Source organism: Megalops cyprinoides, chromosome 15 (assembly GCF_013368585.1).
Source record: "Megalops cyprinoides isolate fMegCyp1 chromosome 15, fMegCyp1.pri, whole genome shotgun sequence".
NCBI classification, from domain to species: Eukaryota; Metazoa; Chordata; class Actinopteri; order Elopiformes; family Megalopidae; genus Megalops; species Megalops cyprinoides.
The window spans coordinates 19,411,437-19,437,968 of NC_050597.1; the positions used below are offsets into that span (position 1 = coordinate 19,411,437).

The 26,532-nt window shown below is 42.6% G+C and overlaps 1 protein-coding gene across 1 annotated transcript; it reads right to left on the reverse strand.

Annotated features, from left to right (window-relative positions):
- Positions 1-817: 817 nt before the first annotated feature.
- mertka (c-mer proto-oncogene tyrosine kinase a) lies at positions 818-25,865 on the reverse strand. The gene is made up of 19 exons (XM_036546853.1): positions 25,551-25,865; positions 22,053-22,365; positions 21,755-21,855; positions 21,254-21,424; positions 14,508-14,594; positions 14,225-14,340; positions 13,795-13,978; positions 12,041-12,186; positions 9,299-9,434; positions 7,094-7,244; positions 5,801-5,889; positions 5,454-5,549; positions 4,966-5,046; positions 4,708-4,800; positions 3,902-4,020; positions 3,424-3,533; positions 2,931-3,090; positions 2,568-2,704; positions 818-2,206 (listed from the first exon to the last, which is right to left on the reverse strand). The coding sequence occupies exons 1-19, from the start codon at positions 25,642-25,644 to the stop codon at positions 1,786-1,788; spliced, it is 2,805 nt and encodes a 934-aa protein (XP_036402746.1). The 5' UTR covers positions 25,645-25,865; the 3' UTR covers positions 818-1,785.
- Between the last annotated feature and the right edge of the window lie 667 nt (positions 25,866-26,532).

The following is a 26,532-nucleotide window of genomic DNA, read 5'->3' on the forward strand; positions in this document are numbered from 1 at the left end:
AATCTTTTTATGATGTCAGTATGGTACCTCATAACTATCCTCCCATATTGCAGGTGAAATCACTCCTCTTTGCTGAACCACAGTCTACTGTAGCCACAATAGACACGTCTGTTCCAGATAATTTTCTCTTGCCTTTCTGTAACCAGGCCTCTCGTTATTCGATGGTACGTATAACACATTATCCCATATTTCGAACATTTTAAACTTAGACCACTTGAAAAAAACGATTACTGGAGTGAAGTTAGTGTTTATTCCTAGCTTGTTACCTACCTTGTTTAAAATAGATCTGTTAACAACATTTTTGTGAAGGTTTCCGAGGGAAGAACACTTCAGTCTGTACATGGCCATACATAGATAATGACTTCAATACGTTAACTACAAATAAATTTTGATTGTCTGCATTAGTCCTGAATCCAGATTTAATCAAGGCCTTGCAAGTGATATATTTTTATATCTCATATATAGCTATTAAATTAAGAATAACATAAATTTAAAAAATACTAGACGACTGTAATGCTGTAGCCTGCTGTAAATCAGCATGGGTGAGTTTTGTCCTGTGTACAGGAAAATGTATTGATAGTAGCAATTTCATATGAGGGCTAAAGCTTTAGGGCAGAGAGCCTGCTGCTTTGTTAGTTAAACACAGATGAACAGGTGTTGTGTCTGTCTAAATGAGAGGGATTATAAACTGTCCTACACCCTGCTGACAACTCGATACTTCAACTCAAAACTCAAACGTTCAGACAAATTTAAAACTTATACAGACTGTAATTTAATTATGACAATGAGATTTGACAATTATACCCACAGGTGCCAGGATTACATTACATAATTTATTTTCTTAGCAAACAGCCCTTTCATGGCAACAAAATAGTTCTACATCTAACATTTTCTCTGATGGATTAACATAGCTGGAGTTTTGTAACTACAGTAAGATAAAGTGCCTTGTCCAAGAGAGTCTAACCCTGGTTTCATAATCATCAATATAAACTGGCCCTTTATCAAGCCTGAGGAATCATTTTCTTTTGTTAGCTTGGTTGAAAATAAACAAAAATCATATTTCAAGCAGAATGTACAGCACATATACATATTCATATTGTATATACAAAGCTGATGACATTAGTTAATGTCATTTTCTTTTTACAAAATCCTTCTGTGCACAAACAGCATAGTTTTCACATATTAAAATGACATCAAAGTAGGTTGGAGTATTGATGCAAAGTGCATATTCATGCTGTGATTAGAAAAGGAGAGCAACATACAGATTCATTTCTTCAGCAGCAGTCAAAGGTTTTGATTGTTTTTTTGTCCCTCCCCACTTTCTGTAACAATTACAAAAATACTGGCATTTGCAGTTCACAGTTTTATCTACAATGTTATACTGACTCTAAAAGTAAAACTTCCTCAAGGGTAGATATTTGCATATTTTTCCAGAGACATTCTCTCAGTTTTGTTTCTGAAGTTCAACATCTTCTCTTGACTGCAACTGGAAGTCTGGCAGTTGTTTTTGTTTAGTTTTCTGGCTGTGTCAGGGTCTCGCAAGTACTGCAAACCTACTCACGACTTTCAGTAAAAAGCATTACTGGTTTCAAACAACAAACAAAGCCTTTTAGGGAACAATGCCGTTTCACAATCCTCAGCAACATGTCCAGTCAGTCAGCAGTCTGTTAAGCTGGCGATGTCACTAGCATACAAAGAGTTGGCGCTGGCGTTCGTGCCCTTCCAATAGGAGTGGAGTTCTTAGCCTGCCCATCACAGCAGGAGCATAGAGCTGCCAGATGGTTGCTACAGACAAGGCCCTTCGCCAGGATGGCTGCCATTGGCCAGTGTTGTGCCGTCACTTGTGAGGAGGGGTGTGTCCACATCGCCCGTGTCTGTCTTAGCAGCAGGGCCCTCTGAGGCGATGACAATGACATAGCGGTCGTCGTCCTCTTCCATGCTCTCGTGGACGTCAACGGTGACGAGGGTGGTGTCAGGGGCAGGGCGGCTGCAGGAGGGGGAGGAGCTGAAGAGTGGAGCACCCCCACAGGGTTCCATATCTGCTCCCTGGTCCTCTTCTGGAAGGCTGGTGTTGATGTAAATGATGTCCTCCTTGCTGGATGCTTCCGGAAGCTTCTCTGCCAGTTTCTCCAGCTGTACTCGCACCTCAGTGAAGAATGGCCGGTCCACTGGGTCCGCTCTCCAACAGCTGTACATGATCTCATACCTGGGGAGAGGTGGGTGGGAGGAACAGGCTCTTCAAATCTGGACACACACTTTACAATGTGTGTGCTAAGAAGACCAACACTGTTTTCACTTACAATCTACAATATATATACAATGGCAGGTACCATGTATCCTTTCCTTCTTTTTTCATTTGTTACAAAGATGCACAGCATTGCTGTAAGCATCAAAGGTCGAACTTTGAATAAATGAGGCATGTATTTATTCCCTCTGACGACCACAACAAAAGTTCTAACGCTAGCATGCCAGACAGTATCACTAATGCAGAGGGAGGAAACGATCTACTTCTCTGCACACACCCACTCCAAAGTCCCAACACATACAGGCAGAGCACAAACACTCACAGCTCATCCAGGCAGTCCATTGGCTGCTTCAGTCTGTGTCCCTCCAGGAGGTAGTCGTAAATCTCGTGGTTCTGAACACCGGGATATGGCGTCATGCCGCGTGTCGCTATCTCCCACATCGTCACACCAAACGCCCACTGGGGACAAAGCAAGAGATGGGATCAAACTTACTCCTGCTAAACACACATAATTACACTCAAACTTCGGACATTCTGATCCCAGCTCACTCACAACGTAGCTCTCAACTGACCATGTCTGAATTTTAAAAAGCAAACTTGTCATTGCTGAGAATTCGAAATTACATAAGTTTAATGGGGAGGGTTTATGTTGAGGGAAATGTGGGTTTAGGAGGGTGGACGGTACCACATCGCTCTTCACGGTGAAGACCCGGTCCGCCAGGCTCTCCACAGCAATCCACTTCACAGGCATCCTAGCAATGCGGCCCTGCCTGTAGTAATCCCCGCTGTAGATCTTCTTAGACAGGCCAAAGTCCGCCACGCACACCGTCATGTCATCTCTCAGCCTGCCGAGTCAGACAAAACCCTCTGTCAGTCAAGGTCACCACGTATCACACTGCCAAACTCTCTGGGTCTATTGTGAATAGTTTCAGCAAAGCCAGACTAGAAGGCCTCGACAACTTTTAACAGCAGACCAGAGATGACTCATACCCAAAATATTACCATGGATAGCAGTCAAAAAAAATCTAGTGAGCCAAAGTCAACCATTTTCATAAGAAGTTGTCTAGTGTGCAAAGTCAGTGCAGTTATTTTCATTTGTGAGTGAGATGTGTACCTAATTTTACAGGAAATGCGCACAAATATTCAACCACCCCTGCAATCAGTTGAAGTAGACCTACATGCAGTTGCGGGCAGCCAGGTCCCTGTGCAGGAAGTTCCTGCTACTGAGGTACTCCATGCCCAGGGCGATGTCAATCATGAACTTTAGAAGAGTCTGTGTGGGCAGGTACTGAAAAAAACAACACCTCCATTACTATCATGTGAAGTGATTTCACAGTTAAGTCCTGAAACCATAGTCATTAGCTTACCTTTAACAGACATGAAAAATGATCATTTCTATAGAAAGTAACCATTTGACATTACCTAATTAGTGCAGCCACAAATGCCTTTTAGGGGAAAAACATCTACATGTAAGCTTATCACCATAGCAGTAGATAGAAACTGATGATTGACTGGCAGTGGTAACAGCTGTCAGAAACTGACATTATCAGAGATTTGTAACTGAGAGAGACTAATTGATGATGATTGATTATGACTGAAAGTGATTGACTAAAGTTGATGGTGATTGACATTGATTGACAAAGAGTGATGGGTTACCAGAGGGCTTTCCCCGAGGCGAGAACGCAGCAGAAAGCTGTGGAGATCTCCATACTTCATGAAAGGAAGGATGACCATGGGCTTGGGAAAGCGACCGGAGCCCACCTCTAAACACACACCTGAGAGACAAATCAAAAACTGAGCATCCATTACATACTGTTCAATCAAGTGTACCAACAAATCACAGCCAAGCACACATGACACACAGTCTAATTAGACACATTAACAATTCACAGCTGAGCGTCCACGACATGCTGTCTAATTTAACACATTAACAAATTACAACCAAGCATCCATGACACACTGTCTAATCAGACAACTCAACACATCACAGCTGAGCATGCATGACGCGCTGTCTAATCAGACACATCAACACATCACGCTGAGCATGCATTGCTCAGCTGCTGACACCGGGTAGTCAGGAAACTCTAATACTCATCAGACCACACTCCACTGTGGAGGAATTAACAGTCTGTCATGTATTTTGGCAGGTCATGTTAGGAGACTTTTAACACAAGGCCAAAGAGTCAAATAGCAGAGCTTAAAAACTTAAAAAAAAAAAAAAAAACAACCTCACATTTTTGTGTTTATTTCCATGTGCTTTATTAATTATTAGAACTATTCAATTTTTTTATTTTTTCTGTGCTTGTGGTTAATGCATATCATGTAATGAGCACTTCTTTTTAGGCTTGCTTTTCGTTTTATTTACGTCATTACTGGCGTAGCTTATTTCCTTTTGTTCAGCCCAATGTGGGAATAGAAGGGTAGCAGTGGTGTAGCAGGAGTCAGCAGATCCAGGCACTCACCCAGCAGTCTGATGACATTGGGGTGATGGAAGTCTTTCATGCAGGCTGCCTCATTCAGAAACTCCTCGATCTCCCTCTGGGAAAAGTTGTCCACTGATGGGAGAATAAAATGGATGGTATCAGAAGTGTGAAAATGCATGGTGTTTAAACGATGCAGCTGACCTCTGCCCTGCAAATTAAACATGCTGCTTCCATAAGTGTACGATTGCATCTTAGACAAACACCCAGTTGTTAAAGTCAAAGGGAAGGTCTGCTCACATTTCATGGTCTTCACAGCAACTTTCTCACTGCTTCCATTCGGCTTCTTCAGATGACCCTCCATCACAGAGCCAAACTCCCCTGTGGAGTGACAGAGATGAGCGTTCACCCCAGACATCTACCCCTGAAATGCAAGCCCTGGGAAACGATCTCTGAGCAATGACCACTCTACACAAGGTTTCCATGTCAACACAAAGTGTGAACTACATGGAGAATTGCATAAAGCCCCCTTTCTATCATCCCCAAAACAGCAGTGTGGCATAGTGGTTAATGACCTGGATTAATAGCCAAAGGCTGCAGGTTTGATTCCCACATGGGGGAATACTATTAAACCTTTCATTTGACAACGGCTGTTTTTTTTTTGAGTTTTATAAATGATTTCACCCACTGGATCATGTATAAATGTTGGCAGCACAGTATACAGCAGTGTAGACATGGGCATCTGCCAAGCAGATAATGATGCATGTCATTGTGCGAGCGGTTCTCACCCTCTCCCAGAATCTTTCCGATGGACAGCAGGCTCCTCACAACCATCACATCCTGAAGCTTGGTCTGGAGCTCTTCACTGACTCCCAGATTGCCGACTGTCAAGGGCAAACCAGATCAGACACATATTGCATTAAAACCTTGAATCTTCACGTTTCGCTTCCTGTGCGAGTATAAACACAGCCTGGCAGGCTATGAATTCTGTCCTATTCTGATCCTCCTTCTGTAAAATGAAATTCTGACAAATCTTAACAGATGAGATTAATTTTTATTTAGCAAAAAGTTAACACATAATCCTTTTGTTTTGGCATGAATTACTTTAAAAACCATCTGTTAGGATAGCACTTACGTGTGATTTCAATAGCTGATCGGTTGTAGGACCTCTGCGCTTTGTATTGGACAGTATGGCGTACATCCTCTCCACTTCCAAACACCTGCCTGAAGAGGGAGCCGGTGAGACATAAGGTAGCACATTAGGAGCAAAACAGAGCAAGAAAGGAAGCGAGGGAAAGAGGAGAGAGACAGATACTGCATCATTGCCAGCAGGAGAAAAGTTGCTATAGCCAAAAATTGACCCCCTGACTCCTTTCTTTGGGTCAAAGCGAAACAAAACACCTGCAGGAAGCTGTATGGATGTCTGCAACCGAGGGGAGTTTCAGTATTCACTCCTCGTAACTGTGTCTCATGACTCGCTCTTATCGGTTTCCTGACCGGCAGCAGTGAGTCAGGGTCTGTTTAGTGATTCTCAGATAAAGCGGGGGGGCAGTTGTTTTGATGGTCCTCTCGTCTCCAGCTGCACTAAGCTCAGCTGCAGGTGGAGATGCGGGTGCTCACGGGGAAGTAGAGCCTCTTTATTGACAAAGCCTCCGGATGCGGCGAGTAACTTCACACCCTACGTGCTGCTAGTACAAGCTTCTATTGCGGAAGCAGCGGGACATTTCCAGGAAGAGGGAACACTGAGCTGCTGTTGCATCCTGCGCCTCTCCACCTCAGGGAGGCATTGCTGCTCCGACAGGCATGATGTGGCAGAGTACGAACAGGGAGGAGAGTCATATGGATTCTCAATTTCAATTGGGTCTCTCCCTAGAGAGACATTAAAGGCATTTAAATCCGATGCAGACCCACGGATTCACACGTGAATCATTCCACTGAAGAAACACTACAAATATGGTCCATGCCCAAATTTTTAAACCAACATTTTTGCGTTTGTGTGTGTCTGATTGCGTGACATATAGACTTCCAAAAAGCAAACGTGATTACACAACTTCTTGATCAGGTTAAGCGATATTCAGCACACAAATGTGAGGGCAGATGTCATACAGCAAAAACTATTTTTGAAAAATTACAAAAAACATTGAGATATTCCATGCCTAGGACAATGTCAAAAGTAGTCTACATGTGCCAAAAGCAGTCTACAAGAAAGGACAGGGACAGAGAAAAGCAATACTGGTATTCTTTCTGCAGGTGAAATGCACACAAACGTCCAATGCCAGTATGTTGTGTATCCGGTCATACCTCGATGTGCACAATTCAGAGAGTGAGAAGAAACAATCATCAGTCCCCCTCTGCAAAGAGGCTCACCCACCATTGTGCAAGGTAAAATTCAAAAGAATTGGGGGGGCGGGGGCAATCCCAAACTCACCCAAAGCGGGTGTCCAGAACCCTGGAGCGCACACACACGGCCGCCCAGAGGATGAGCAGCAGCAGGCAGAACCCACACACCACCCCCAGTACGACGTACATGGAGTTGGAACCCCGGGTGTCAGGACTGGAGGACGGAGACAGAGCAGGGTCTGAAACAGAGCCAGAAGCATGGTTACACAGGAGACATTTATATGAATGGAAGGTACCAGGACATTATACTGCTAGCATCCTCACACATTCGGCTTTTACACAGACCTTCAGATCAATTCATTCAACAGATCAGAGTGTGGGCCATTGTAAACACATTCCATGGGACGGATTTTTCAAATTCTTTCAGTTTTTTTTCCAGGAAACAAAAAATTACCACTAACCTCCAATCATACACGTACCGTCAACTACAAGTTAAAACGTGAACTATTGATCTTTATTCCTTTCAGAGAGCAGCAAAATTAAGAGGCAATAAATCACAGTGTTACGATGGGACATTTACAGTTCTGGAAAAAGCACTTTGAATCAGGGCATCACTGTCCTATGCAGTTGGAGGTTAGTTTATGCATTATCTTGATAAGGGTGTACTTGCAAATTACAAAATGTAAACACACACAGCTGGAAATGCACACGGATAATAAAATTATAGTACAACTGTGCATTTGAAATGAAAAGCTCTCTGAAATGAACTGAGTGAGACGAACACCTGGTGAAAGAGACCCATTTAAACACACAGCAGGATGATCTCCTTTATTGCTTAACTGTCCAACTGCATGAAATTCTGCCTCATTACATTTTTTTAGTTGCTGTCAGTTGAGGGTATTTTTATTTTCACTTATTTTTGCTTGTATGTTATTGCCATTTTCTTTGTATTTGTCTGTGACCAAACAGTCTTGTATCACTGCCCTAAAAAGGAAATGAGCCAGTCACCAGGGAACAGCACTAGTAAGGAAGAAGGAAGTCTGGTTATGCCTAAGGGGGTCCAACTGTTGCCTTGTAGTTCAAAATTTAATCTCTGCAGGAAATGTCACTATATGTCTAAAAAGCCAGTGTAATGTCATGTAATGCTAAAGGGTTTCAGAAACAACACAACCGAGGATACAGATGGAAGATCTAAGTCTAGGGATGAGATGTTAATATTATACTGAGTCATAATCCGTATAGGACAGGGAATATAGATCTATGTCCTACTAACCTTTGTATTACTCAACCTTAGCATTAGTCAGATAGCTGCAGTCACAACCTTTCTAGTGTCTGGAGGATTCTGATTTGTCTGACACAAAAGAACATTTCCTTTCATTCACACTGGCATAAAAGCTCCTCTAGCATAATTTCTTTCTTAAGTCTAATATCTTACAAAATTTATTATTAACTAAGGCATTATATAACATTATATAACATTGCAAACAATGACAAGCACAGAAAGCCATACAGATGCTTTCTAATGAAATTACATCTTTAAAAAATAGATTACCACAAGACCTTAATGATGGGGATTGGAAAAAAAACGCTGCAGGCTACCAACCCATTCTTTCGAGACAGAGAGAGGTACTAAACAAAAGTTAGTGAAACATCTATATCATGAGACTCAGCAGCCAAACTAAACTGGGGGGACTGAACTTTCTGATTTTCCAAATGATGAGACCTTACTGATGAAACAATATTGTACTGAGTGTACACACTGCGTTATGATATGGAATTATGTATATGCATGAGTAGTCCCCCAACTAAGGACGGCTGTGGTGGAAAGGCCTTAGTAAGAACAAATATATATACAATGCCTTGCAAAAGTATTCAGATCCTTGATCAATTATCATATTTTACTGAACTACAAATGACACATTAAAATTTCTGTGTACTCTTTTGTTTAAAACCATTGAAACTCAATTATTTTAAGATGACATGGGTTATATGTGAGAAAATATTTTTAAGAAAAATTAGAAAAGTGAAATATGCCCCTCTGGTAGCTCCAGATTTGCACAGATAAAAAAACTGCCCTAATGAGGAATAATGAAGTAATAAAGATAAAGTAATACAGATGCACAAATGAGGAAAAGGGTACAAAGTAATCAGTCTTCTACTGCTCTCTCTGACATTTTGAACATGATTTCTTGCATCAGTAGACAGACCCTCTATAGCTCATGTAGGTATTATGATACATAGAATGCTTTTCAGAACAATAGTGCTCAGTGCGAACTCTAGTACAGGTACCCACCAGCTTCCGGTACGAAGTGCACCACAGGCTGGCTGAGCACACCTCTCCCTCTCTGAGTGCAGGCTGCCACCTGCACACTATACGTTGTGTTGAACACTTGGACTGGGATGTAGGCCACATTCGTATCACTGCGAATCTACAGCACCCATGAAAAGAGGGAAAAAAAAAAGACAAGATAACTTTTCAGTTTCATTTATAATCAGCAGGACATACATGTTTACCAGTGAAATGCACTTAAAATAAGTTCTTCCACAGTACAGAGTAAAATGGTTGTTTCAGTATGAGTTGTTACATAATCAGGCCTCTTAGCATCAGCAGTATCGGTATTAGCCGGAGAGGACCAGTCCAGCTCAAGAACCAGGCTCTAAAGTAGTCAGAGCATTAGTACTGTGGAGGCACAATCCAGACCCTAAACAAACCAGAATGTAGGTGCAGCACAGCGAGGGGTGAGGACAGGAGCCAGACTCTAACCCAGTCACTGAGGGCGAGTGCAGGTGTTAAAGTGAAAAGGAGAAGCAGACCATGTGTCTGAGCGGGTGCGGAGGGAGAGGAGGGGATGGCAGGGGCATGTGACAGTGACAAAGCCCCTGTTGCACAACGTGGCGTGGCGATGTGTGCGGGATAATGCTGACTGTGTGCCTGGCAGAAGGGCCAGAAGCAGAACCAGGCCAGAGGGCAGGAACTTCCAACGAAGGCTACACTACCCCGGAGACAAGTGCAACCCTATTCAGCCAGAGAAATGGTCATCTCATCTGAACAGTTGTGTTACGTTCTAACCTTTCTTAACTAAATTTAACACCATCAATAACAGAGCACAGCTGCAAATCTGTTTTTAAAAATCCTTAAAATTGACAAACGTCGACAAACCTCACAGGAATGACGTGCTCATAAATCTGAAAAATCACATTCGCTCATTGATATTCAGGCTGTTGGTTTAACTGTTACGGGTTAAAACCGACCGTATGAACTGAATCCAGCCCAGCTGTGGGTGACACAACTGACCTTTAGGTAGCCCTCATTTCCCGGCATGGCTGTTTTGACACAGCTCGCCACGTGAATCACGGTTTACGTGGTCGCCATGAGTGAACAGAACATGTGCATAATATCCATTGTTTTCATTTTCCATTCATTCACAGTTATGACTCAGCGGGGAATGCAAGAGGGAGAAAAGAAAACAGAACTCCATTTTTCACACAGTCAACTTCCCGTCGCTGTGGAGACTGACAGGAAGCTCTAAAGGGGGGCAACGAAAAGGCTGCAAACACAGTTGCTTGGCAGCTATGTTCACTGTCAGAATCTACATCCACTGTTTTTTTTTTTTTTTTTTTTTCAGGCCTCCCCCCCAATTTATGCAACCGTATTTTGGAATTGCCCCTTGTATAGTTGGCTTTTCCCACTGCGACAACCTCTCCACACAAGCCACACAGCACACTACAGAGGAGTGGCTGCAACTCATGCCGACCCATCAATGTCTATCCTCAATGAAACAAAACCAATTCTGTTCCACTGCTGTGGGCTCCCATTGATCGTCACACGATGATAAGGCCAGGGTCAAACCTGAGCTGTTGAACTTGGCTTGCGCCCAAGGCAAGCACCTTAACCATGGAGATACTCGGGAGCCTCTTTATCCATTCTTGACTTGAATATCATCATTAAGCTAAATAACGTTGTTTTGAAGTTTACTGCATATTCCTGTTGGCTGATCCCAAAATACGTAAACCACTGTACATGGAGCCATCTAACCATCAGCTGAAGACAGCCACAACTTTAAAAGGAGGCTGGGATAGCGTTTGTCCACATACACTGAAAAAGAGGACGATGAGTGCAGCTGTGTGGCTTTTCACTGCCAAACCCCTGGAAAAAGACATTTATCTCCGGAACAAAACACCACCTGTTTGAGCACCATATTTGGACAGCAACATGACAGTTCAGCAGATACTTGATCAACAGAGAGGGGGGATGGCAGGCAGGGCTCTGATCCCCTACTAATAACCAATTAAATCTGGACATATCACGGCTTTTTCTAGTAGACAATGCGTTGTTTTTTTGTGGTACAACTGCTGTAAATATCACATGTCAAAGAAGGACCAAGCTATACTGTAGCAATACCTATCCCACATGAACCATGCCAGAAACAACAAGAACAAAAAGTCAACTCGAGACACTTTTCATTGCAAAATCACGGGATACTTATACAAGAAAGAACATGAGGGGTCAAAAGTAGAGTGCAGAAAAACAGGGAAGTTATCATTTTGCTTTTTGCAACAAATACCAGGGAATGGAGGACCACTGTAAATCACAAGATTTCAGTTCTAACTGATACATATCCCAGAACTGGCCAACCCAAAATGCATTCAGTTTTACTTCTCCTTATTTTCAGTAAGACTGTATATGCATTTTGGGGGTGAGATAAATTTCATCCATTGTGGCTGTTAAGTGACTTTAAACTGTGGAAGAGCCAAAAGTATCTGAATACTGAATTCTCTCAACACCTATTTGAATTACTTAAAAAGAAAAAGTTAGTTGAGCATGCAAATATCAGTGAATAATAACTTTGCCTCTTGTTCTGGTACATCAGAACATGATTAATTGAAATGTGCACTGCCCACAGACTTTTACCGATGTAAAAGGTTAATCTGAATATGACAGGAGTCCTTCATGTTCTATCCTAGCACAGGAAACAGTCAGTTTTCTGACTTCTTCCACCAGACCTGACATCATCACACGCCTCCATAGACTCACCTTGCTCACATGGTTTCCTTGGCTGATGATGACATCATACCCCTGAAGGATTCCGTTCACTTTATGTTCGGGGGGGCCCTCCCAGCGCACCACAAGCACAGAGTCATTCAGCTGAACTGTCAGGTTGTGAGGAGGCAATGATGGCACTGAAAAATCGCAGAGGGGAGAGGTGCTGTCTTAGAGTGAAACATATGGCCTGTTCTTTCACAAGAGTATTACCCTTAAAGGCTAAGAACAACAATAAATGCCAAATATAATCAGTGTTCATTTATCTTGACTGACTTTGTGTCTCATGCTAACTTTGTGGTGTATACTTTATGTTGTTTCCAAAAAATAAGTGTATTGACCAGATGTTACAGACTACCATATCTCCTTTTCTTATCAGGGGTCAATGGGACAATTGTCATACTTTCCATTTCATCTTACAATAAGACAGTCTTAAAACAATCCACTCATAGTGCAAATCATAGGAAAAAATATCACTGAAACGGCTTTTGAAAATTCCTTTCCAGCAGAGTTAGCTATCTGCCATCAGCTGCCGAAAATAGTCCCTGTAGTGCCTCTAAGAACAGAGAGGAAATCCGAAGTGACTCCACCCCACAGAAATAGCATGCTTTCGCCATGAGACCAATTCCGTTTCCCGTTTGGGAATCTCAGGGAGTTGCTAAGATAAGGAGGATGTGACGTGAGGCTCTAAGGCACCCTCCCCCATAAAGATCAGGTAGATTGGAAATGGCCTGTGGTTCATTCCTCATGAGTTTGGCTGGTATCTGTACTGTATCCGAGTCAGACTGTCAGGCCCTGCTGACCTTTCCCTGAGACCGTTTATTCCAGGCGCACACTCAAAGCACTGAACCAGCTCCTGTTCAAAATCTACCACAGAAGCTCCTCGGTGTCTTAGTAATTACGCTACTCATTGTGAGGGTAGGCCAATTCCTGCATCCCAGGTTCGAAACCAGCCATATCATCTGCCAACAATGATTAGGAACAGTGGATCAAGCTGGCATTTGTTATGCCAGCGATTGGGGTGAGTAGGTCGACTAGGGTCAGTCTACGACTTGTCAGATATTGGCAAGCTGCTCAGATGATATCAATGGAATAGTGTATCCTCCAGTTACCACCCACTTCAGTTTAATGCACCGTGGGACACTACTGTGTGGTCTGAAAAATAGCTGTACTGGTTTGCCGGTGTAACAGGAAATTTCATCTGCCTTACCTGCACTCCTGCAAGTACAAATGTTGTCACGGAGACACAAACCAAAAGCAGCAACATAAGCGACTAAACGTTAGGTGAAAAAGGATTGAAAAGCAAGAAAAAAAAACCTAGATTTGGATTGAAAGGGAGAGAGAAAAGGAGAAAATGAAGGATTTAAACAGCAGAATAGTACCCTGATGTTTACTAAATTGGTTGTCTTGCACAAGGTGAGTTCAACTTCTGTACAAGTGCCTGTTGCACAGTGGACCACATGAATACCAAAATATGTGGTGAATTACAATGACACACTGTTGCGAACCCGATGCTTTCCTATGGAAAGCATTTTGCATGGAAAAGCAAAGCACTTTAATTGGTTCAAGTGGCTTAGTGGTGGTCAGAATGGGATATCTCCACTCATTATGGGGTTCACAGAGCCACACTCTCCTGCTGTTTACCTCAAAGCACACAGCAGACTTTCAGTACCCACAATCAATTGGAGAGCTGTATGCCCAATACCCACTAACCAGTGACCAGAGTTAACCCAGAACCTGGTGCTCACCTCCTTCTGTGGTGTTGCCCTGGACCCAGGCACTGTAGGGAGACGAGCCAATCTCATTGCTGCAGGCCACTCTAATGCTGTAGCGGGTCATGGCCCGCAAGTCCGAGATGTCCCACTGAAAGGGCGGGACCGAGGCGTTGATGACACGCACAGACCCATCTGCTCCTGGCTGCGTTTCTTTCACCTTCAACAGAGCAAAACGAAAGTGAGCTGAACACAGCACATTTCCACAGACGTTCATTTGGAAATTAATAGCCTCTCTGCATGTCACAGTACATCTCCTGCGTCCAACTAAAAACGATCCACTTAGGCTAAAATAAAGAGGATCAAAGACCTTTCTGTGGAGGATTGGCTCCAACTAGTCAGGTCTTTTGAGTCCTTTGGGTTGCTTCATGTCCTCTATTTAAATCTGTAACAAGGGATCATTTACTTGGATATGGCAGGCAGTGAGAGGGGAGAACCCGTCATGTCCCGGGGTCCACTTCAGAATGAGATTATTGGATGCTCGTGATGTCAGTCTCAACTGGGAGACAGGAGCTGGAAGTTCTACAAAGGCAAGCATAAATGAACACCTTTGTTCTCACAGTCCAAATGCCTTAACACACAAATTACAAAAGCAGGCCTTATTGTGGGAGGAATAAACTCACAGAAGATAAGAGGGCAAGGACCTTCTGAAAAAAGGTCAGGTCTTAAACATTGTATCTCTGTCTTACCTTTGACATTGATGACTGCTTCTCTGGATGTGGTGAGGCCTTTCTCGTTGCGGGCCTCACAACTGACTTGAGTGACACCTTCTACACCTAGAGACACACAAAACAATGCATGATTAGGGGAGACGTGCACAACATCAGGAAAAACACAAAACAATACACATTCAGGCCTGCTTGTGTGCGTGGAGTCTCTAATAAGAGAAGACCAACATTTCATTCCCTCATTATAGACCAGATGTTTGGATCCTAGTGTACAGAGAACAGACTGTATGGGTTACTAAATGATTATGCTAAAGTGGAATAGTGAAATTGCAATAGTAAGATCTAAGGACCTAAAGTAAGACCTAAATGAGCATGGGTCCTCGGTTTCTTTATTGCATATCTGTCACTCAACAAATGGTGCCAAAGGCCCTTTTGCTAAAAAACAGTCATGTAAAAAAAAAAAAAACGATAAAGAACGGGTTAGCGACGTGACCATCAGAGAGTAATTTAATTTACACTTCCAACTGTAAACTCTCTCTGAAATGTGTTTATTTGCTTATTTGACATTACTGGAGTCAATCTCGCTTCTGCTTCCTTATTCTGGCGAACCTTTTCGGGAAAGGGGTTCAAACATGACCTCTTTGGAATTCCTTTATTGAAACATCAAGTGACTGGAAATTTCAGCTTTGAGTCAGATCAGCACTGTACTTGAACTGCACTTAGTGCTTGTCCTGCTTTGCTCTCCAGAGCTCCATTTTCACATAGGGTGTGAGTCTGTGTTTTGATAGAACTGGCCCAGATTTTGTTTTCTCACAAGCAAATTAAACATCGGGGGCTAGTGTAAAATGTAAAGCACGTCACCCCCTTTTGCTTTCATTTTCAACCTTTTTCACTCAACTGCTTTTGTGACTGTCAGTTGTACCAATTTAGTCTTGCCTCACACCACAACAGCCTCTGCACTCACATGGAGACACAGGGAGAGGAGAATGCGATCCTCCCTTACACATGCATGTCATTTTTTCACACAGCAAGTTCCACAGCGCACTACAGTTATGGACACCAACTGGAGGACAGGTGATACTCCACTGACATCATCCAAGCAATTTACAGGTGCCCAACAAATCATGGGGTTCTGGGAGAGGTGTGATAAAAGGGCCCTGTCTACACTATCCACCCCTATCCCCAGATGAACAAAGCTGATTTGTTCTGTCACTGTGGGGTGCACTCTTGGCAACTGACAAGGCTGGATTTGAACCCATTTTGTAGAGTGCAACCTGAGCTTAAAATGGAAAAACTTGCAAACCGAACCACTTGGGACCCAAAAATTTTTATTTTGACAACCAAAAAAACCTCCGAGAAGCCACATACTAAAGCAAGTCTTACTTTTCAACTCCCCACATTTCACCTCCTGCAATTTGTGCAAGGGAGTTTATGTTTGTGAAGAGAAACTTGTCTTGGGGCAAGGGAGTTTGATGGAGGGTGTTTGTTAAAAGAGAAGAGTCTATTTCAGTACTCTGTTGTGGGGTTTAGAGGAGCACAAAATACTGCTCACAGTTCACTCTAAATATGGTGGGAAAAGGCCCATTTTAAAATCAACCACAACTTCTCATCAGGAACACTGCCACTTCACAATACTACCATCTGGAAAAGACGTTGGGCCATGGAAAATGTTTTCAAGACCATGACATGGACAATCCCTGTGGATATGCCCTACTGTGGCATACCCAAATTAGTTTGCACAATAGATGGGAATATGACTAATGTCTAAAAACTCCATATCCTCTCATTGTCAGACCCATGAACTTCTGGGGTCAGAGTTCATCTGCATGTGGAATCCTGACATTTTTTTTTAAGATACTCAGCAGGGGGACCTGGGTATGATCTCACAAGCCCTGGGTGTGTACCACAGGAAGAGCGTGACAGGAACTTGCATCAGAGCCGGGAAGCGTGTGAGGCCTTCCTGCTTTTACACTACTAAATTCTATTCTAAATTCAGCAAGAATATTTTCTGGAGAAAAGGGGATGAGAATGAGTCTGTCTTTGACATTTACAAATGGAAATCGTTACCCAGTGACAATGTAATGTGCTTCTGTCTCACAATGTAGAACAGGTAATGCTCCCTCACAGTTGCAGAAACCAATGACACCACCACAGGAATGTAATGTGCCAGTCAGGTAGTACTCTGGACTCTGAATACAGCTGAGGTAGCGGTGCTTTTATGACATGCCCAAGTAGGAGTAAGTACACACAATGTGTATAATGTACTTAAATATAATACTTAATTACTTAATTCTGAATTTTCTGTATGGAAACATGCTATAATACACTGAAATCTATGGTGCATGAATGACCCCGGGTTAGGCCATCTGAGAAATGATGCATGCTGTGACATTTGTTGCATGCGTCTCATTTCTGCAGCGCACTGAAGCACTCTCCTTTCACCGAAACGTCACTGAAATCCCACTTCCAGTGGTGGAAACAGAAGTGATGTGCCCGGGCCACAGTAAACAGCTTTGAGTGGCGCTCTCTTTCAGCCGCCTCCACACTGCAGGACACTCCAGAGGAGGATATCAGTCTTATAATGACTATCGCTTTATTTATTCATTTTATTTCCCGTCTGTGCACTGGAAACTTTCACAAAGGCTGACATTCTCCAGCTCATGGGAGTTGACTGGAAACTCGTTTAGGTCACATGCATCAATATCAATGTCCTGCTCCCACCCCAGCAGACAGAGGCCAGCTCTGTCATCATTAAAGTAACTGTAAAACTTTTCCTGCTTATTAATGGCATTATTGGGGGTGTCAAGAGGACAGGCCAACCTTATTGGGATAGATTATTCTATGATACATGGTCTAGTTTTTTTTAGTCTTTCATGACATTTATTTCTTGACAGCAAAGACTTTTCTAGTTGTAGTTACTCATCCTGTTACAAACATTCACAACTACGCTTGTAGCTTTGTATCAGGTTTTTTGCTTTGGTCTTTTTAAAAAAATGAAAGAACACTAAACCTTTTGGTTGTTTCAATGCTTTTTAAGGCAGAATAAATGATTTCCTGTGGGTTGAAAGCAGTACAAATCCATTTAACACAAACCTCCTTCCACAAGCGGGAAGCCTCAAATGACTGTCCCCTAAACGATGACAAGACAGCACACGGTCACACTGATATTATGCTGAATAGAATGCTGGTTTTGGACAGCAAATATTTGCCTCACGCAGACTATTTTAGGGGCTGCAGCTGCCTTGTTAGTAAACAAAGTGAAGGCCCTGCCTCCCAGCACCAAGATACAGGGCCAAGCCAATAAAATGTTTTTTCTCCCATGGTCCATTTCAAATCACAGCTCATTAAGAAAGTGTGACGTTACAGGAAAAAGCCAAAAGAAAGAAGCACAACAGAAACCTTTCAAACTTTGTTTAAACCGTCTTGAGGTACTTCGGTGTGAAAATCGGGGAGAGTTTGAAAAATCATATTAAAAAAAAAAACCTACTTTGGATAAATGAAACCAAACAGAAACTTGCAGGGGTGACTTGGTAAATACGTGACTGAGCAGAACAACATGCTTGTGGCATTTGATTGGCTGTGCTGCCTGGAAGTATGTTTGTGGCAGATCTGATGGCCTGTAATCATTGGGTTTGGGAGCCTTTCAAACTGCCTGGCCCTCATCATTACCAGATCCAATAAAATGCAGATGCCTCTGTGTTCTACAAATTTCTAAGTCATTACTAAGACATCCACAGCATAATTTGCTTCCATTTTCACATAATGTTTTTGCTTAAATTGCTGCTAAATGGTATTTTGATGAACTGTTTCTGAGCTCTCAAGAGAATAGAGAGAGAAAAGACTGCACTCAAATGCACTGAATAAGCCTTTCATTTACTGATACAGACTCAAGGCACATCAGAAAACTGGGATTCACAACCAATTCAGTTTTGTTAACCAAACGTGCCAGAGAGCACACCTCTAATTACAGTGCGAGTATGACTGTAGTACACTGTATGGTTTCATCAAAACCAGCACTCTGGTAAAGGGAAGAGGGAGCCATATACACCAGCACATTTCTGTCACTGTATGGTGTAAAGTAGATGGGGGGGGTGACACATCAATCAATACATGCCATTTATAAAGCAGATTTTAGACAATTTTGAAACAGGACAGCCAGCCTTTGTGCCACTACTGGTCACTTAAATAACATTTTTTTCACTCAGACCTTTAGAAATGTTTTATGCCTCCCTCCCTAATTTGGTGTGCCAGCTCTTTGTTTGTCCAATGCAAACACGCTATGTGTGTGAATTTTAATAATTGTTATTTTTAAAAAGCAGAGCAAAATACCCTTGTCTCTTCTCACACTGCTTGGTGAGGGGCTTAATGTCACTGCTGCTTGGCTCCTACACAAGCAGGGCAGGGCACATCCAAGGGAAGGACATGTTGTTTTTAAGAACTAGCGAGGATTTACAACTTTCAGTCATGCTGGAAAAGCACAAAACTAGAGCTCATGGACTCAGACAGATCTATAGCACAAACACTTTGACAGCACAAGAGCCAGACATCTGGATGATTGACTTTAAGTGAGATGCCTGGACATCTGAAACTGAGTGACAGACTCACAGATAACTGGCAGTGTCAGTGGCAGAGAAGTGAATGCATGGAAAATACAGAGCAAAAGAACCAGCAGCATGCATTTCCTCAAGGTCCTGATATACTCTTATGAGCATTATGGCACCTGAACTCTGGCATGCATCAGTGCTGTTTCTGTAATGCTGCCCATGCACTTCATGCAGCACAGCACAAGGTTCAGACCTCTGTAATTCCTTCTCATGAATGAGGCTCAGTCCCCAGTGGAAACGAGGTCATTCAGAGCGCCCCCCTGATCCAGCGTCTCCCGTTCTGCTGAAGATCAGCGTGGTAGACAGGCCTGTGAATGAGGCCTTTGTCCCAGTGGCAGAAAACCTAGTATCCTCTCTTCCCTTCTCCCTCCAAAGACCCCCCCTTCTGCTACCAGAGCCACCACATGCTGTGCCAAAGCCCAGCTATGACCTTTAACCCTCCAAATTTCAGCTCTTGGTCTCCGCCAACTCAAAGGCTGCATCCCAAACAACATTTTTGCTCACTTGTCTTAAGCACTTCCCCTAAAAATGTGGCCAAGTCATGTGGTAAAGGGTGTCCCATATGAGAAAGAGGAACTTTCTCGATTTCTCCTCTCGACTGAGTGTACTTGAAAGTACACTTCAAACTGAATGAATATCCTGGAATTCCTTTTGTCTAATATGCCAGGGTGAACATTTAGATTTTGCAAGACTTCTATTTAACCACAGTTCCATGTAAAAGCTCCCACTATGAACTAAATTTACAAAATGAATCACGAAACAGCAGTTACCTTCAGCTGCATTTTATCCTGATGTCAACACTGCAGTAAACTACCTCAGTCCCGTCTGGATTTCAATGCTCAAACTAATCCGCATTTCCTGGATAAATCTGCTTAACAACCAGCACTTTTTGTGTGTTTGGAAAAATTTTTCATACCAATGGATTTGGTATGAAAATGTTTTTTTTTTTTTTTTTTGTAAAAAGGCCAATTTACATGTGATCATCTTCACTAAAACGTGTCATTAGTACACTGGCTTCAGTTATAAAAATTTTAATTCACTGCACGGCACAAACTGAAAGGTTAGTGGGAGTGGGAATTTTTACCCCTAATTATTGACCTTTTTTTTGCATCTAACATGGGTTGCCCTGAATACAACTTTTATTCACACTTTTGTTGTTGCTGTTTATGTCCACATAATTAACATACAAAGACACAACGTATGAAGTGAAGTAATTACCTCACCACTGGTTACACCTCAAGAGGAGGGAGGGCAACCCAACCCATTGTTTTTAAGTTAGTGAGTGATTTATTCAGATCAAACACCATCTACATCTACAACTATAGAGGAGTCAGTGACCTCTCCAGAGCCCTGTGGGAACTCAGAGAGAAGAGAAACAATGACTCATTTCTCTTAGGTCAGCAGGGAAGAGACAGTGAGCCCACCATCTCCACCACTTTCTGTGCTGCCTACTCATGGCTGCTCCAATACAGGGGGCCGAGTCAGCACAATTCCTACAGTATATGCAGCTCCGGATTCACACATCAGTTATGTGGTCTTTAGCTATGAATGTCTCAGTGAAAAACAACAAGATGTGACTAATTATATAACTGAGGCTTCCTGGACAATGGTGTATTTGTAACATGTCATGAAATAATCCACTGAAAGGATCATCTATAATGTCAATGTTGGAGAAATTACACTAAGCATTCCACAAAATTTATGAAGAAAGTATTACGTAGAATTAAGAACAAAATAAAAGATGTGTTGAATGTAGAAAACCATAATAGACAATTCAAAACATCATTATATATATATATATATATATATATATATATATATATATATATATATATACACACACACACACACACACACACACACACACAGCATATATATTCATATATATTTAGAAATGCATTATCAATCTCAATGTACTGTGATTCCCTAGAGGCTCCTGTCCCTCCTGATATACAAATCAAGGCTGTGTGAAGAAGTTAATCTCCTCTTTTTCTTTAGTAAGTGTTCCCTTACAAAGTTTTTTCTAGATGTGCATGAATAATAGACTAATTAAATTATACAAGTCAATATTTCTTCTTAGCAAAGGAAGGAATAACGTGGCTGGCGCGGTGAAGCGAAGTGAAGTCACTCAGAGTCGTTTCAGGCGGCCCTGCAGTCACTCACCTGGTATAGTGATGTCATAAGGGGAGGGACGCGGGGAATCCACACGTGTCCCGTTGAGCAGCCACACGATGTTGACAGGGTCGGGGGGCCCCTCCGCCGCACAGGAGAGGTTGAAGGGGGAGTTCCGCGTGACATTCGCGTCTTCAGGGTGGCTAGTGAATGTTGGAAGACCTGCGTACCCATCCAAAGTCGCAAGTGTTAAAGGCACAGTAAAACTCAAACACATGCGCTCACATAGGCTGACTGGGCACACTCTGAACATTCCAGACATCCAGACAAACTGCATCCTCCTAAGCTATTGCTTGACAAGAGAAGTGAACCAAAGTTTACAATCTCTGTCACTAGTGTAGACAGACAAGCCCAAACCAGGGGCACACAACTCGCTCTATGGCTCTTGAGAGCTCAACATTTTGCAGTATTTGCATACCTCTGTAGAGGAGAATAGATTAAGCAAGAGTTAAACTTTTATTGTAACAACTGAACAACCCACGGTTAACTGACCTTCGACCTGGATGTGAATGGGCTCAGACTCGATCACGGTGTTACTGACACTCAGCCTGCACCGGTACTCCCCCGCGTCAGCACGTCGCACACTATTAATACTGAAAAACACACACAATATACCATGTTTTAAGATATTATAACACGATACAGCACAATATACTGCCTGGAAAAGCAACAGAATAAACAGCATAGAATAAACAACACGCATATCGCACAGCTATTCTTAAGATAGCACCCTTAATGGCGAGATGAGCCCAAAGTGACATCACTCAGCACACTGCCTGCTTGCACTTACCTGAGAGTAGACAGCAGTGTGACCACTCCTTGCTCCTCAGTGTGCAGCTCATTGACCACTGCCTGCAGGTTCCCAGCCAGCTCTACGCCATTCTTCCACCAGATGATGGTCAGGTCCAGGGAGACATCATGGATGTCAATCGAGCAGCTGAACTTGACCTCCTTGCCCTCTGACAGACGGATTTGGCTCACAGTGGGTTTGAACCTGAGCCTCTGGATGTCCTCCTGCTTCAGGTGAACGTTGGGGGCCCGCACTGGGACGACGGGGGGCTCGGGGGATGCAGCTGGGAGAGTGACACTCCCATCATGCTGAGCTATAAGTATGCAGGAAACAGGAACACCTTCATAAACGCTGAGCTTTGGAGTGCAGTTAAATTGTTGCGATAGAAGAGAGAAAACATCTACATCCAGAACATAGTCACAAAGCCATGCCTTCCAGTGAAACAGGGAACAGACACTAACTGACATTCGGAAAAAAAAAACCTTACTCAGAAACTGCTAAATCTGCAACGGCAACTAGGGCAACGAGACAGCACTAGATCAGGGAGAGGGGGAACCAGGGTGGGGGCATTGTTCATGGTCACTAATCTGTGTAAGTGTTTGACTGCTTCCATAATCTAACAAAACCTAGTTTATACCATGTGCAAAATGTAATCACAACAGTATAGCAGTGCCACAGCTTTGGAAATGTGGGTGAAGGAGGAAGATTGTCTGGGACCTGTTCTTTAAACAAGCTTAAAGCAAAGATTTATTGGGAGGTTCAAAGGGCCATGCATGGAGCAATTCAACCATTACTCATTTCACAGACATGTTAATAAAACATTAAAAAGGCGCCTAACTGCAAGCAGGTGCTCTCATCAAGGAACACTGCCTTGCTTTTATAGCATAGACCCTGCTGTTAGAAACATGTCATTTGACAAACCTGTTCTGTAGCCTGTTTATTCTCCTTGTCTCCTCTGGAATTGGTATGTAGCAATCCTTGTACACATGACTGTATTTATGGACAGAAATCACTGTAGGGCTGTGTGACTAGCTGCATGTGTACATATAGTGTTGGATGTATGCAAGTGGCCATGTGAGCATTAGTCAGAGTAATGCTTGCCAGTTGAATGATGTTTATGTTAAACAGGCCTATTTAAAAAAAACAGGACCTACCCTAGACTTTTCAACTTGAATGGATATACTTTCATTCTATTGTGTTGGAAGTCACTCTGGATAATTAATTTAAAGACATGCAATGGACTCTTCCTGGTAGAGGAGTAGCAGACAGGTGCTGCAGTTCACCAAGAGTGTCTGACTGTCGAGCCATCCTTATTTGCAACTCCCCCTGGGCAGATCCAGCCCAGTTATACTCCTGCTCCTCCTATCACGAAGGCGACCAGAAAGACCGAGATCAACTTTCACTGCAACGCAAAGGAAATTCCTCCCATTCTCACCATAGGAGCATGTTATCAGAGGAAGCACATTGCTCTGACAGCGAGCAATGTTCCACTACGGACTGTCTGATTTCAGGCCAGCTGTGTTGTACTGTGTTTCCAAGTGAATTAAAACAGGCTAAGAAGGGGGGGGGGGGGGGTATCTTCCTCATCTAATGCAATGCTGTTGTGGTTAAAAAACATTATGTAATAGTCTTAACGTCGCACAGTTGGTGCGCTGGCAGGAAAATCTTATTCCATTAGCTAGATGAGTAGACCTCTGGATCAAACAACACCAAGTGGTGAATCCTACTCTTCAGCACAAGTGCCAGTTTCTGACTCATTTTACAAAAGATCCAGACTAAAATAGTCTGCTGACACAGGATCACTTAACAAAACAAAAAATAAAGCGTTGTAAAGTTGACCAACCACCAAACTCAGCACTGCTTAAGTAGGCAGAGTAAGAAAAACACTTGACTCCCTTTCAGTCCTGAAATGCAAAATAACAAAAGCATTGTGGTTAACATGGGGCACACTCCACAGCTGCTCCGTGATAAACAGAAAGCTTTTTACACACCTGTGTAGACAGTGTTTTACTCTGTGGGGTGATTTCAACTTGACAAAACAATAGTGACCTACACCAGAGCTATCAATATTGTACAATGGAAGGTACAGCTTGTTACACATACTGGACAACAGTAACATTTGAAACTTTCTGATCCCATACTGAGATGCATGCCCACTGTGACAGAGTTTAATCCTTCTCATACAGGACTTCTTTTATTCTCACGCATTGCATCATTCAGAGACTAACAGGGCCAACACATTGTGTGAATGTTGCACAACAGCAAATGAGAAGCAAAGGAAATCCCACAGGGGGCAGCTTTCCAAGAGGCAAGAGACCAAGCAAATGCTGCAACTTTCTTGATGATGTGTGGCGTCTGTAAAAAAGTATCATTTTCATTAATCAGTTAGGAGCCTGTTAGGGCCTTCTACTGCCATCAGCAGTGTCTAAGAAGGTCCTTCCTGAAATGTTACTAAATACTGTGGCTGCAATGTTAACTACTTGAATTCTTAACTGTCAGTTTCTTTTCCAGAAGATCTCAGACATTCAACCTCTTTTACCCTCTAACAACCTCTGTTCTTGTCTGTTTCAGATGACTTGCTAAGTGTCTGTCTGTTTGTTGATTCTGTCCCACAGAAGAATTCACCCAGCTGGCCTCTTCTGTACTGCTGTAATAACAGTAGGCAAAAGACCTGCAGCCTAATGCAGATTTATCGCTCTCAAGTTGTGGTCGGTCAAATAACACGAGTCTTCTGTCAGATTATGCTCCGGCTAATAAAGACCTCTTTCATAGCAGCAATCCATGCAGAAAGTATACTGCAGTATCCAGCAGCAAATTCACCTTAATCTGTACAACACTGACCTGTGTGAAATTACAAATCTATGCTCAGTCACTTCCGACCCACACGAGGTACGTATGACTCATATAAATTTCAAGGTCCGTGACTGTCTTTTGCGTGAGGTTCCATTATATCAAAGCGCAACGGCAGCACTGAAAGGGGCGCTTCTATTTCACATTCGCGACCACGACGTATTGGAATGGAAAGACCACTTTTTGGGCTCTCTTGAACCTAATTAATCCCACCTGGCCGTGCTTTCATTAAGAGGAAAACACAAGTAACCGCACGCCGCATATGCTTCTAGTTATAACTCAGGGACTGCGGGTGATGGGGGGGGGGGGGGGGGGGGCAAACTTAGGAGACACGAATAAAAAAACAATAATTAAACAATACAATTAAACGACATTCAAAAACACGCAAAAAGAGACCGATTTCAGGTGTAGTTTGAGCACAGGGAAATACAATCCAAGTGACAGTACAAAAAGTCAAGTCAGCAAAAAAGGCGAAAGTTAGCAATAACAAAGTTGCGTTTAACAATGGAAAAAGTTATAACAGCGATTGTATATGATGGGGCAAAGGCCGCGGCCCATTCCCCAACGTTATTAGCCTATTCATCGTTCAAAGTTCTACAGGGATTTAAGTAAGCAATCAAAGTTTATATAAACATTGAGACAACTCACCCGTTATCAGCTCCGCTGAAAATATGAAGAGACTTAAAGCAATGTGTAGGATAATCTGTCCCGATCTTTCAGACATTTGTGCTGTTAGTGCCATAACGGTTTGGATAAAGATATCCAGCGACTGCTTCAGAACCACCTTAGATAAGTCCACCGCAGAACCTGTCGGAAAAAAAACTTTAAAGTTGCAGTTCTTCTGAGGTAAATGGGATCTCCTTAACGTGTTTTCATAAACAGCACTGGATATTCTTCTTGCACTCTGAAAAACTCATTTTACTTCCATGAGCAGCTTCTTTTCCACGCAACACATCCACTCTGCTTGGCTCCTCCGCTCTTTATCTCGATTGCGACTTTCGTTCGTTCTGAGGAAAATAAACTTTTGCCGCTGACGTCACTCGAAGTTTGCGGAGATGCCATTTTAGGAGGCGGGATTTCGCTCTTTTTCATGGGTCTACATAGGGAATCCCTGCCTCTAGTCGACAGTTTAAGTTACACTATATTTTTCATAAATACCCCCAAATCTTTTGTCTTAAACAAAAAATGTTGATTTGAACGAATGTAATTAAATTTGCGCAAATATAATACGCACAACAATCCAACTCTTTAAATGGAAATACTCTGAAATACATAATAGCGTTAGATTAATGAGACAAGAATGGTCACAACGGTACATCAGCGAGCTAAAACTACAACCTTGTTTGCTGTAATCTTTAAAAACTATAAAACATTCCGTTAAACAAATACATCAATTTTTCAATAAATACCACCACTTAAACACGTGTCACGATGCTCCAGGAATTCTGACATTCTGTGCCAAGGAGGACTTTATCAGGTGGCATAGGTCTTGGCTAATTTTGTTTTGGAATGCGATTTTGAATGTCGAAATGGATACTTACTTACGCAAATTAGACCACCAAATTAACAATGTGGTGTATGTAATATGTATGTGTTTATGTAATAATAAATAATAAATAATAATAAAGTA

Bases quoted from the DNA above. Each gene is read 5' to 3' on its own strand.
- mertka (XM_036546853.1), bottom strand. From the start codon at position 25,644: ATGGCACTAACAGCACAAATGTCTGAAAGATCGGGACAGATTATCCTA. The intron at 9,435-12,040 runs GTGAGTCTATGG...TGGGTGCTGTAG, and splicing joins AAGGAAACCATGTGAGCAAG to ATTCGCAGTGATACGAATGT. The intron at 3,091-3,423 runs GTAGGTCTACTT...CTGACTCGGCAG, and splicing joins CTGGCTGCCCGCAACTGCAT to GCTGAGAGATGACATGACGG.